Source organism: Rhipicephalus microplus, chromosome X (genome assembly GCF_043290135.1).
Source record: "Rhipicephalus microplus isolate Deutch F79 chromosome X, USDA_Rmic, whole genome shotgun sequence".
NCBI lineage: Eukaryota > Metazoa > Arthropoda > Arachnida > Ixodida > Ixodidae > Rhipicephalus > Rhipicephalus microplus.
In genome coordinates this window covers 4920730-4935296 of record NC_134710.1, presented here as the reverse complement: position 1 = coordinate 4935296, position 14567 = coordinate 4920730, and the positions used below count along the sequence as shown (strand labels likewise).

The following is a 14567-nucleotide window of genomic DNA, read 5'->3' as shown; positions in this document are numbered from 1 at the left end:
CACAAACCCTCGTCGTGGATGTCGTTAACGTCAAACAACGTTGTGTCCTCAGCGTTTCATTGCCTGTCGTGATACGGTTTCATCCTGATGACATGCACAGTTTCTGTGCGATGCCCCCCGTCGGGATGAAATATCCTGTCCCTCTGGCATAACTTCGTAGTTAAGCGAGCCGACGTGGCGGAGCACTCTGTACGGACCAAAACAGCGGCAAAGCAGCTTTTCTGATAGGCCACGTATTCGTACAGGAATCCACACCCATACTCTGTCTCCTGGTGCGTACTGGACGTCCCTTCTTCACAGACTGTATCGGTGTGTGTCAGTTTTCTGCTGTCGGAGAATGCGATATCGTGCCAGCTGTCTGGCTTCTGCTCTTTGTATGTAGTCGTGAACATACGTCATTCTCGGGGGTCTCGTCAATAGGTAACATTGCATCTAAAGGTGTCGTTACCGTCCGGCCAAAAACAAGTTGGAATGGCGTCATTCATGTTGTCTCTTGCATCGCAGTGTTATAGGCAAATGTTGCATAGAGTAATATTTTATCCCAAGTACGGTGTTCTATATCAACATACATTGACAACATATCAGCCAGCGTTCTGTTCAGTCGTTCGGTAAGACCATTCGCTCGAGGATGATATGCCGTCGCTTTCCTATGACTTGTGTGCATCAATTTCATAATACATTTCATCAGGTCGGCTGTAAATGCAGTTCCTCGGTCCGTGATCAACGCTCTTGGAGCTCTGTGCCGCAGTACGATGTTGGAGACGAAGAATTTGGTTACTTCAACGGCTGATCCTTTAACAAGAGTCGCTGTCTCAGCATATTGGGTTAAATAGTCGGTCGCAACTATTATCCACCATTTTCCCAATGACGATGTAAGAAATGGGCCCAGTAAGTCCATTCCGACTTGTGTGAATGGGACTTCTGGTGGTTATATTGGTTGAAGGAGACCTGCTGGTTTTAGCGGTGGGGTTTTACGTCTTTGGCAGTCCTGGCAGGTTCTGACAGTGTCGTACAGAGCTAAGCAACTTCGGCCAGTGGTATTTAGTTCGGATGCGTGCTAACGTTCTGCTTACTCCTAAATACCAGCTGATGGATCGTCGTGGCAAGCCTCCGAAATCTCTGGTCGCAGAAGTGAAGGGACGACAAGGAGGCATGTCGCTGTATTGTTGTCAAAGTTCCTTTTATACAGGATTTTGTGTCGTAGGACAAACGCTGACAAGCCGGGGACAAAAGGTCGTGGAACATCGACAGACTGTCCTTGTAGGTACTTGATCAAGAGGAGTATCTCATGGTCGGATCGCTGATGATGTGCTATCTCTGACAATGTCACAGCTCCCAAGAAAACAAAATCTTCACCGTCCTCGGTAGAAGCAGGATCAGAAGGTTGAATCGGAGCACGTGACAAGCAGTCCTTATCACTGTACTTGCGACCTGACTAGTATACAAGCGTGATATCATACTTCTGTAATCGCAGGCTCCATCGTGCAAGCCGTCCACATGGGTCTTTGAGAGTAGCCAGCCAGCATAGCGAATGATGGTCGCTTATAGCTCGAAAAGGCCTACCATATAAACATGGTCGAAACGTGCTGATAGCCCATACCACAGAAAGGCAATCTTTCTCGGTCGCTGAGTAGTTCACCTCAGCTTTCGAAAGAGTGCGACTGGCATACGCAATGACTCGTTCTTGTCCGTTTTGCCATTGGATGAGCACGGCACCAAGACCTAAGTTGCTTGCACACGTGTGGATATCAGTTTCCGCATCCTCGTCAAAATGCGCCACAACAGGTTGACTTTGAAGACACTTTGGTAGTTCATTGACGGCATCCTCTTGTTCGGCAAGCCATACGAAAGGCATTTCGTTTTTTGTCAGCCGTGTCAGTGGTTCAGCGATTCGTGGAAAATTTTTAACGAACTGTCGATAATAGGCGCAGAGACATAAAAATCGCCTAACAGCCTTTTTGCCTGTTGGCTTCAGAAATTTCGCTACGGCCTCAGTTTTTGCAGGGTCTGGGCGGACGCCTCCTGCACTGACGACATGGCCGAGAAAAAGGAGCTCACGGAACCCGAAATGACATTTCTGTGGTTTTATCGTCAAGTTCGCTGACTTCTTAGCAGTAAGCACGGCCCGGAACCTTTCCAAATGTTGCTCGAAGGTAGCAGAGAAGACTACAACACCGTTGAGATAAACCAGGCACAACTACCATTTCAGACCACAAAGCACTGTGGCCATCATCCGTTGGAATGTGGCAATTGCTGAACAAAGGCCAAAAGGGAGTACCTTGAACACGTATAAGCCATCCATTGTCACAAACGCTGTCTTTTCAAGATCTCTTTCGTCAACTTCTTTCTATCTGCCAATATTCAAGATCCACTGAGGAAAAATACTTGGCATTTCGCAGCGTATCCAGAGTGTCATCAATTCTTGGAAGAGGATAAACATCCCATTTGGCGACGGCGTTGAGCTTCCGGTAATCAATGCAGAAACGTAAGGTTTGGTCTTTTTTCTTCACAAGAACAACAGGTGACGCCCATGGACTTGATGGAGGCTGAATTACATTGTCTTTGAGCATTTCTTTAACCTGATTACCAAGAGCTTCCCCTTCTCTTGGTGACACTCGGTAGGGATGCTGGTATATTGGCCTCACTGACTCGTCAACAATGATGCGATGTTTGGCGATAGGAGTGCGTCGAACTTTAGATGACAACAAGAAAAATTCGGCAAATTCCCTTACAAGTCCTTCTATTTGCTCTTTTTCGCTTGGTAGTAGCCCTGGCTCGATGTCGATGGCTGCAAGGACAGACTCCACGTCTTAGAAATCAGACTCATTGCTTTCGAAAGTGCGCAGTTCCGTAACCTGGATGAAATTATTCAGACTGGCGATGACTGTTCCCTTTGCAACGTGCTACACCTCATTTCCAAAGTTTGTAAGTAGAACATTTGTACATCCGTCATGTAACTTAACAAGGCCTCGTGCCATGCAAATCCCTTTTTGAAGTATTAAGGTAGTATTGTTGTCAGCAAATCCTTCAAATTCATTGAATGCTTTGTTGGTTACTGTGACAGATATGCTCGATTTTGGCGGCACCATGACGCCATTATCTACAATACAAAGGTCATATACGTTCTCTTCCATTTCAAAGGTAGCAATCGCGTGCCTAGTTGAGAATGAGACAGAAGATTCTCGCAAGTTAATTACAGCACCATTAGCTCGTAAGAAATCCATGCCGATAATCAAGTCTCTTGAGCATTCCGGCAGCACAATAAAAGTGGCGACGTACGTGAAACCCTGTATTCCAATTCTTGCTGTGCACATTCCAGTAGGGTCGATGAGGTGCCCTCCTGCTGTGCAAACTTGTGGTCCCTTCCAAGGAGTCAGCACTTTCTTCAGTATTTTAGAAAGTCCGCTACTCATCACTGAATAATCTGCGCCTGTATCTACCAGTCCGATGACTCCGTAGCCGTCAACAAACACCCGTAAGTCGGAAGCAACGTCACTATCGAAGCACCGGTTTCCGAGTTGGCCGTCATTCAGAGTCAGCAATGGACGTTTTTCTGCATTAGCGTCGACAGCGGCCTTGCCTCCACAGGTCGCTGACTCTAGTTTTCCCGACGCCGGCTTGGGGAATGGGACCTTGAGGAGCTTGCTGAAGGTCGGGGGCTATGTGATCTATCCCTCCCCGTTGTCGTTGCACGAGGTTGGTGTCGTTGGAAGCCACTTGAGCTTTGACGACCTGACAGGTATTCTTCAATTTCGAAGGGACGTTCACCATTTCGTGGTAGAGGTGCATTGACAGGAAAACCACGTATTGACAGGAAACCTGCCTGGCGGTAGTGGAATGTTCGGTAGAGGTGACCAGCCTCCCCACAGTGGTAACAAAGCGGTATCCTCTCGAGAGTGCGCCAGACACCGCTCTTCCTTAGTCTCCTCTCTGACGTGTGGGAATTGAGGCTAGCCCGCTGCCTTTGCGCGGGCTTTGCCGCCTTTTCTGCCGTTCTCATGTCCCGACATGTCTGCCCTCTTTTGCTGTCTGCCACACTGGGAGGAAAAGCGGAGTGACGTTTCACTCCCTCACCCGGTAGCGGATGTTGACTGTGGCGCCGCACGCGGAGTCTCCCGAGAGATTTTCGCGCGCTGCATCGGGAGCAGACAGATACTCTCCGGGACTGCAAACGGTGAGCCACACAATCTTTTCCGTCCGTCGACTCCCGTCCTTCGGGGCTCGTCGGACTTCGCTGACAGCGCCTCGCGCCCGAGGCTAACGCTCACCTTTTGTTGCCCCACTGCGCACGCACGGCTGAAGGGCGGTACGGTGTCCTAGTGCGTGGCCTAGCTACGCCGACCCGTCTCCCTCCGAAGCCAATGCGAGCGCCTTTGCCCTCGCTCGAGCAACCGGGCCTTGGTCCCGGTATCTCCGTGAATCACCTTTACCACAGAGACGTGCTCGTGGCACACTGTGTAGTACTTTTGTGCCCGTGGCATGGATAAGCCTATTTGCTTTCGCGTCGCGCCTTTGCAACGGGCTGTACTGTGTTTGGTGTTGCCACAATAAAGTGTTGCGACTTTGAGCAGTAGCATGTTCTCGCCACGGCGAAGGTTAACGCGTGCCCTGCGGCTCGCTGAGACCGGACCCACGCTGGTGGCCGTACTCCTTCGGGATACGCGTACACCACAGGCGTTGGCTGCAGGGTGCTCGGCAGCATCGGGTACTGCACAGGTGTAGCCGTTGCGACGTCCGCACGTCCTGGAGGTCCTCGTAGTAGCACATCAACATACGTCATTCTCGTCTGCTGTTGTAGTGGCCACTCTGGCTGTGCGTTGCTCGAAGGTTCGCGTACCACCTGCCTGACCTCCTCACGGATCACATCGGCCAAAGACGAAAGCATTGGAGCGTTCTAGTCAAGGCGCTGCTTCTGGAGCTCTTCTCGCACAACAGACCGCACCAGCTCGCGTAGTGCTTCCATGCCGTTACCGAAGACTGGTGGCAACATGTCCAAGGAAGTGATGATCGCATCCCGGTTGTATAACCTTGCTCGCTGTTGTAGCGTCCTTTCTAATGTAGTTGCCTCAGAACGAAACTCCGCGACGGTGTGCAGCGAGCTTCGAATTAGTCCGGCAAAGAGTTTTTGCTTCACTCCTCGCATCAGATGACACAACTTTGTCTTCGCTCATATTTGAATCCGCTCGGCGGAATAGGAGAGACATGTCTTCCACATACATGGCGACAGTTTCGTTATTTCGCTGATTTCTTATCTGGAGTGCAGCTTCAGCTCCCTCTTTGCGGTCTGTGTTCAGGAAAGCAGTGAGCAGCTCCCGTCGAAAGTCATCCCACGACCGGAAGGTAGCTTCGTGGTTTTCATACCACGTTCGTGCGCTATCTTCCAGCGCGAAGTAAACATTTGCAAGTTTGCGCTCTTCCCCATATCTGTTAGCTTTTGCGACGCATTCAAAGTGTTCAAGCCAGTTCTCTGCGTCCTCGTAGCTTTCGCCGTGGAAAGGCTTTGGTAGCATTGGCTAGTTCACTACAATGTTGGCTGGAGTGACCTGAGCTGTCATGTCGGTTGCGTACCCGTTCACAGCCGTTGAGGTTCTAAGGGAAGTCGATAAAGGTAAAAATTCAGGACCCTCACCGCGTAGGCGTCGACTGCAGCGCTGATGAACAGGCATCAGCTCGTTGGGTCCAAATCGCTGCGATTCTGGACTGTGCTCTGTCACTCGAGAGGGGCTTGGCATCGTACCCAGCACTTCCACCAGATTTGTAACGCACGGTTCAATGAACACTTTTAATAAGCTAACGTAGGCAGGGCGACCTTGTGCCCAATAATAATAACACAGCTAGAACGAAATCTAGTAGTCTCGAGGATTCACTTCTGCCTCTACTTCCACGTATTTTTTATTTATTTTTTTCCAGCACGGTTCACGCGCAGCTGGGCCCCGCAGGCTCGTGCGTCGCAAACCATCTAGAGGGCACAAGTATCAGCTAGCGCATAACATGAAGTTACATTGTGTCAATATTCTTGTCCGTAGGTCGTAAAATCCTTTCCCTCAGTCACGTGTGGCTCATACCTGCATACCGCGGGCATACCATAGAATGCTGGATATGTGCGCCGGATGCACATTAGAAGAATAGCATTAGATACCTGTTTCTCGAAACACTTCAATCGATGCAAAGAATGAAAATTACGTATACATTCAGAGTAACCTATCACAAAGCCCTGCTGCGGGTTGAAGGTTCTGCATAAAAAGATTTTCGTGGTGATGTAAGGGCAATGTAGTTACGGTGTTGGCAGACTGCTTTTATAACAATGAATGGAAAAAATTTCGCTACAATTGCTGCAGAAAACGAAGTTAGGAAGGAGACAAAGAAGAAGTGGACAGTACAAGCACTTGTACTGAGCTTGTACTGTCCACTTCTTTTTTGCCTCCTCTCTGTTTTCTGTAGCAAGTGTAGCATAATTTTTTCCAGGGATGAAAAATCAACTAGACGAACACCTCACTTTGCTCAATTTTATAACAATGCAATAAGCATTACATATACACTATTATGACTCTAAGCTTAAGTGTTACATGCATTGCAGGTACCATAGCATACAGTTAATTCGATGAAACTTGCGCATGTGCTTTAACGTGAGTAGCATTATGAAATAGTCTCTACGCTTTGGGCGCCAGTGAATTCCACGTCTCTCGTGAGCCCCCGAGTAGATAAACTACTCAACTCGATGGCATATATATGCATCTCGTAACGCTATGCTGAAAGCAGAAAATCTAGCATCGCATGAATTCGATTCCCGCCACGAGTGAGGTCCTCTAAAATTTTGTCCACCGGAAATTTTGAACACCTGGTGTTCCTTAACGTGCACCGACATTGCACAGCGCACGGGCTTGTGGCAGTTCGCCTCAATCGAAATGCGGCCACCGTGGTCGGGATCAAACCAAGGACGGCTCCAGGGGTGGGCACGGGGGCGCTAGAGTTTTCTCCCCAATTTTCGCCTGCTCCCCTTCTCCCCCTTTGCCCCCCAAAAGGGAACATAGTCATAACACAGTGACTAAGTTCTTCGCCTCAGTGGCCTCCCGCCCTGAAGTAACTCACATATTGTGAGTTGAATCACAAGTGCAGTCACTACGAGATAGCTATAATCATGCAGGTGGTCATTTCTTCATTCAAGTGGCATGCACCTCCGGACACATGCTTGCTCTTTTGCAGCAAAGGGTGTTATCGTGCAAGCTTTGTCACATACATTTTTTGAGCATCATAGCACCACAAAATATCTGCCCGTTTGTTTTCATGTTGCTCACCCGTAAAATTATTCATTTACTTTTGTGTTTCAAAGTTACGATTCCAAGCTCGATATATCGAATGACAATAGTAAACTGTTCCTTACTTAAAAGTGAAATGCACTCTTGGTTATCTGACTTTTTTTATGCCTTTCCATGTCTTTTTTCGTGGGATCACGTTCCCTAATGCACTCGAACAAAGTGTTTCAATGCATGAGAAATTTTCCTCACTCAACATACATAACACAGCCAATTAGCCCTTCACACTTGCAAGCCTTACATATTAGAGACGCCATACCACGCTAATAGTTGCTTCAAAAGTGACTGTAATCATTTTACGCCACACGATACCATTAATAGAGCGGCCGCTTTGTCCCAGACGTTGGACGTGCTGAGTTGTTTTCATTATTTTACGAACAGTTGGCGATACAGAATATGCAATGCAAATACGCTATATTGTAGTACTTGATCGGGTAGCGTATGCGTGTTAAGTTGTCATCTTACGTAGTTTGACATTCGGCAGCATGTGCTTATGTGTGAGTGACTTCAAGGCGACCACCGTTGGTGCTCGAAAATGCTAAATTGAGGTGATTCTGCAAAATATTACTTTGTTTTTCAAAGCATAACCCATGCTGCGCTTGAAACCCGCCTCTCAACGTTCCTCGTGTTTGCTCATTTCCTGTTCTCGCTTCCTTCTCCAAAGTGCGTGATACATCATCTATCTATTCGCAAAAAAAATTGAAGAACTGAACCAGTGAACAAGCGGCTATAAACGCATCACAGCATTGCACGAATTTCCTCCACGATTACACTGCGCAGCAGGCACCTTCAAGCAGTAAGGGGATAGACCTCGAACCAGAAGTAGCGTGGCAGATGACGCACCGTTTTGCTATCCACCTTTTGATTGCAGCACACTATCGCTTTTTCGCTTTCTCATGTTCATGAGCGCGATGGTCTTGTCCGCAAAGTTCAGAGCGGAGTTAGGCCTAGCCTTGACTCCAAGCAGAAAACTCGATTGTGATGTGCGTCACCGCAGTGCCCTATGTTTTAAAATATGCTATGTTCGATCACAAGAATAAAGAGTTTGCGGGATCTGCAGCGCGGGATGGAACAACTAAAAACTGCATCGCTGCATCCCATACCGTGACAAATAGTGCTGAGGATGTCTGTCGCGGCCCCCGCAATAAGACCCAGCAACGGTTCATGGTCTAAACGCGCAGTCGTTCATTGCTGAGGCCGATAGCTTCAACACTCCGTCACACGCCGCTCCACCAAGTGCTTCAGATCCCGCCAACATTTGCGGCCGACGTACGTGTGCAAAGTTCACGATAAAAGCACCGCCCTATTGCCGCTATTGCAATCTGATAACTGCACTTCCGCTTGCAGCTGCCTTAACTAAATCGCGACCCGTAAGCATGAGTGCGAAAACATCACTAAAAGTAGCGCAATGTTCTACGATTGTGCCATTTAGGAGCTATAATTTAAAAAAACAGGGTTCTTACATGTGTGATTCGCGCAATATTATTCGCCACCTCGGCAGGCACAAACACTTTTTACAGCACTTCTACGTAGTTTTCAGCCAAGATGTTTTGAAATCGAATAAATAAAAGGGCTGGTTAAAAAAATTTATGCCCAAGTGATGCAGAACTACCGTTAAATAGATTATCGATACTATCAATAATTCAAAAAAGAACTATTTTCGGTAGTTCATAGAAACTTGGTGCGGATCCGTTACAACAGATCAGTCGCAAGTAAAGTTTACCTGCGACTAATCTGCCGTAATGGATCCGCACCGAGTTTCTATGGACTACCAAAAATTCACAAGCCTGACGTCCACCTCCGACCGATTGTAGACTTCAATTCCTCCCCATGCCGAGCCCTTTCAAATTTTCTACACCAAATCTTCGCCCCACTAACCCAAAAGACACCAACTCATGTCCGTGACTCCAGCCCCCTCGCGCAGCTAGCGTCAGATGTGAGCATCGACGATGACGAGAGCCTGGTCTCATTTGACGTCATTTCATTGTTCACCAGCGTGCCAGTTCCCTTAGCTGTCTCCTCTGCCCGTTCTGGGCTTGAGGGGGACGCAAGCCTGAGTGAAAGGACTCCTTTGGCAGTTGACGAGCTCTGCCGTCTACTGGAGTTCTGCCTGTCCAGTACGTACTTCTCCTACAAAGAAACTATTTTTCAGGCAGAACAGTGCAACCGCGATGGGAGCTTCCATCTCCGTCACGATGGAAAACCTGACCATGGAGTACATAGAAAAGAAAGCACTCAGCTCTTTCTCGCTGCGACCCAAGCTTTTTCTGCGTTATATGGACAATTGCTTTTGCGTCATGAAGACGTCTGAAGTTGAAAACGTCAGACAACACCTAAATTCCATGCACCCAGCCATACAATTCACGACCGAGTGTGAAAGCGACCACTGCCTGCCCTTTCTCGACGTCCAGGTGGCAATAAAGCGCAACGGCCTGGAGTTCTCCGTTCATAAGAGGCCCACGTACACTGGCCGTTACCTTCGATTCGATTCTTCCCACCCTGCCTGCCACAAGACCACGGTTGTGACCCCGCTACTTGAGAGAGCTAAGAACTTATGCTCCAATGACACAGAGTGAAAGAAAAAAGAGGCCCGCGTAACTGCGGACCTCAGAAAGAAACTGATACAGAGAATATGAAAACCCCAATCAACCTTAATTGGCAGCCCCCCAAAACGCGTACCAGTTCCATACGTTCAGGGAACCAACGAGATGTTGACACCCATCTTCAAGAAGGAAGCGGTTTGCATCGCGCACATGCTTTCGTGTACTCTGGGCCGCCTCCTCCCTTTCCCGAAAGACCAGCCAACAATGGACAGGATTCCCCAGTGTCATTTACAAAATTCCATGCGCCGAGTCCCTCTCTTCGTATATCGGCGAGACGAAAAACCTACCGGAAGACTGAAGCAACACGCCAACGATGTGCGGAAGTTCTACAAAGAGCGCAGCGTAGTCGCCGAACATGCCGAGACGTTGGATCACCGGATAGATTTCGAAGCGACAGCCCTCTTTGAAAGCGAGCCGAACTGGAGGAGAAGGTTATTACTCGAGTCGTGGCACATACAGAGAACAGCCCGTAACATCAGCCGCTCTCTCTGAACCTTTCCCCCAGTGTATGCACATGGACTGCGCTCCACGGCAAAACGAGAGAGAGAGGGGAGTCATTATCCTCACCGCGAGTGATTTGAAGACTCGACACCACTGCTGCGTAGTCTCCGCAGTCACCCCTGAGGAAGGAAACAAGTCTGTTTCGAAACGTCGGGTTTCTTAAGAAACTTTTGGTTGGAGTCTAAATCATCTCCCAGTTTCATACCCAACCAGACAGACTTCTGTCGAATGTTTACATTCAAAATTTGGATGGGTTGCTGATGGCAGCTTGTGCTCCCGGTAGAATTTTATTTTTATTTTTTCACGGGCCTAAAGGAGAGTTTGGGTTCAGAGAATTCGACATTTTATTTAGAACAGAAACTGAACAAATTTGTGCATTCAATTTGGTCGAGAAATAACCAATGGTACTTTCAACCCACATAATATAATGGCCGCAACCCTTTTCAAAAGTGAGCACTATTAGCCTGGCGTGCTGGGCTGATAGTGCCTATTCAGTATCACATTCAGTATCCTATGAGGGGCCAAACAATTGTAGGATGATTCTTTTGGAAAATACACAGTTCACTAGCTAAGATCTTACCACAACTGCCTTTAGGACCTCATTGGTGATGGAGGGAAGCACACGCTCATCATAGTCAACACCCAGAGTTGTGTACATGCGAGGCAGCTGCTCTTGCACCGGCCGGAACAAGATCCGCAGCGTGATGTTCACATTCTGTAAGTCTGCAGTAAGAAAGGCATACTCGACTCTTGTAACATATGCTATGTAATAGTAATCACTCGGACTTGATGTCCTAAAAGCACTGTATTATTGATATGAGGGACACCGTAGTAGAAGGTCCCACAAATATCGACCTTCAAGCGCCTAGATCTAAGTACATGGGGCATTTTGCCTCCATTGAAAAGCAGGCAACACACACGTTACAGTAACACTTATGCCGACAGAAAGTGTAAACTACCAAACTGTTTAGACTGCAAACAAGTGAAGGGCATTAATAAAACAACGGAAGGCACTTAAAATACTTGGCTATATAACAAACTCACCTTGATAGATTTCATTAGTCCACCTAATCAATACGAATACAAAAAGCTCTGGCTCCATAGTCACAAAAGCTCACTTCCCAACATATAAAAATGACCTTTTGTAAGGAGTTAAAGAGTGATAATAGGCAGAGGGACTTTTGAGAATTTCACCTTAGGTCATTATAAGGGTACTTTAGAGAAGACAGCCCCATCCAAATAAGTGTGCGACAAAAGAACGAGGCTACGCCTATTATTATGCATGAATCTTTTCTGAATGTGTGCATACCGCAGTTTGCAAGTCAACTCATGTAGGTCGACCCCCTCATAACCAAACATAAAAAAAAAAAAGTGCAAGCCCATTATAAAAAAAATTATCACTGGACTGCCTACTCATCATCAAGCTAGTCCTAGACATTCCCATCCTGAAAGCAAAGAAACAGCCATTGTGCAGTCAGTAGCTTAGCTGCTTAGAGCCGCAGCTCTCCCACCACGGACGATCGCTACTTTCAAAATAGTCGAGAGCTGCTACTCAAGTAAACTTTCGTCTCTTAATTTAAAAATTCACCCTATGGCAATTGAAACTGGGGATAATATATATATATAGTTATACATACAGGCCGAAGGCAGCAGCAAGTGCTGCACAATTGTGAAGTTGTGCTCAGCGTGCCTCAGTGTACATCATCTACCCGTCAGAAGGACAATAGCTTTCACAGCTATACTAAGGCAGAAGGTCAGCTGCACCCTCTACTAAAGACAAAAGTGTGCCGACCATTCTTGGAATTTTTTTTTTCTGCAGTACATCGCTAGTGACAGTCAACACGAAAATATATGTGATAATTGTCCATTATTTCTGCCCCCCTGGCATTCACAAATAACGCACGAGATAATTACTATAGGGCACTATTAAAATTACTGGTATGGTAGTCAATCGATCGTGCCTAGCATTTACTAGAAACGCAGAGTAGCATCAAATTACCAAATTTGAGGTATTCATGCTAGAATTGCAGCGATGGGTGTCAGCAGAGTTTTGTCTTGAGGACGCAAGCCCATGTTGTATCACAGTAAGAGGGCAGGTGCTGGCGTGGCTGAGGGAGATGGCAAGTTCAACCTTCTTGCACCCCCTGGCCAATGCAAATAACTACAATTTTTCCCAGTAATGTTGATTCAGTGAGATCGGTATCATGAAGTAGTTGACATTAATACCACACAGGGTGGTCTCTTGATAATCAGGAAATATATCAAATAGTTATCACTGATTATATATGCCATGCACAGGGTCATAGAGATTTACGGAGCAAGGGCAAGCTGGGTTAGGTTTCTGTTCACGCATGTGGCATAAAAAAGGAGCTTAAAAAGCTCCACCCTTTAAGAAGTGTCTGCACTGTTTAAGCTGAAAACCTTTACAAAATTTGCACTAAATGACGGCAGCAGGTCTCGCTTATGAACTTATGATTAGCAGTCCACTAGGCGTGAGCTTGAGTTCACAAGTAAAGCACTTATCTACATACACCAACCAAATAAAGCCGTAGTCTCAGATATCCAGCAGCATTCTGCAGCACACTTGCCAACGAGGCGATTTGGAAGCCGCCCCGTCAGCTCTCTGTCCAGGGACCCTCGCGGCAGGTTTTGAGACGGCACTAAACCTAGTGCAAGTCACCTATGCTTATAGCTGCATACAATAAATGACTGAAGTACTGGTGAGGCACTCAAACACGGTTACAAGCTTACTGAAGAGTGGTGCGTACGGCAGGTAAAGCGGAAGTCATTGTCAGCGAAGAGATTGCTACACACGGTCCATAAAGGTGTGGTACGCTTTCACATTCCGAGCTTTACTGTCCACTTCCACTTCAGCTTTGGGTCTTTAGGATAGTTTAGAAAGCTAACGCCCTCTTCACAGGTGGACGAAGTACACTGAGGCACAGAGTGGTACTTCACCATAGCACAGAAATCTCTGCGGAGACAAGCGGCCGCAGTTCTAAGAAACAAAGCACTGTGCTTCTGAAATGAACGTCAAAAGCAGAGACCTACCGTTGTTCAAACAGCGTCGGTAGCCACCACACACAAAATAAACATAATCGCTTTGTTGTAGAGTTTAACCACAACGGTAATTTCTACATGGCGCCGAGCCTACGTAGCGGATGAAAGTGTGCGAATGCCCGCTCCGACGTCACAGGTGCAGTTCGCAGCGCCACCATCAGTCGCACACCAGGCGAATAATTGGAGCATAGTTGTTGCGAACAAATTTTCCTCCCACAATGTTTGACACACACGTACACTACCGCACAGGTACGAACAGGTGGTGCCAACAATGTCGTGTGAGACACAGCAATCACACGTAGGCATAGAAACCCAAGCGTGAGCTGTGCCACCTATTTGGCAAAATAGGCCATCAGAGGCACTTATCGTCAGCAATTGAGCTCTCATTTGCAGTCATGTTTAAATTAAAACCCACGCGATTCGTATCACTGACGTTTTATCGTAGTACCAAAAGCATGCCCATCCAAAGTTAGTCTCACCTTTGCTGCCAGTGACCACAGGCACATTGCGTGGCCGTGACCGCACATCATAAATGATTGGTCGCTGGACCCAGGGGATGAGGAAATGTGTGCCTTCACCAACAACATAGTTTTTGACGCCAGTGAAGCGATCGAAAATCACTGCTCGATGACCACCGTCCACTGCACAGAAAGCATTCAATTGTGCGTTGCTCATACGAGTGTCGCACAGGCATTTGAAAGACTCCCTTCCCTTGATGGTCAAGCATCAGCTGCTACCTAGCCGTGCAAGAAGGCAGTCTCTTTTTGAGCACCTCAAATCTCTCTCTAGAGTGGAGCAGTCACTAAGCAAACAGTTTTCAATGCAAATATTTGTCTTAGTCAGTTTTGCTACAAATCGATATATGCACAAATACATGCATATTTACTTTAAATACCCCTAAAGATTAAACTAAGTCACTGTGTGTTATCTGTGGACAGCCCTATCTTTCGATAGAGCTGCGGCCTCAGGCCACTGCCCAGTATCTTCCCGGAGTCCTCCTCTTATTCTTGCACAAATATGTCATTTCCTCACGCTTCAGCTACAGTAGTGGAAGCACAATCTTTACAAGCTTTCTATGCACTCTGTTAAC

The 14567-nt window shown here is 47.3% G+C and overlaps 1 protein-coding gene across 4 annotated transcripts in view; it reads right to left on the bottom strand.

Moving 5' to 3' along the window:
• Phb1 (prohibitin 1) overlaps positions 1–14567 on the bottom strand; it is a 67675-nt gene that overhangs the window by 31953 nt on the left and 21155 nt on the right. For all 4 annotated transcript variants that reach the window (XM_037426534.2, XM_037426535.2, XM_037426536.2 and 1 more), the window contains 2 exons: positions 13957–14118; positions 10998–11140 (listed from right to left, as the gene is read on the bottom strand). In XM_037426534.2, the coding sequence (XP_037282431.1) occupies positions 10998–11140; positions 13957–14118 (305 nt within the window). The remainder of the gene's footprint in view (positions 1–10997; positions 11141–13956; positions 14119–14567) is intronic.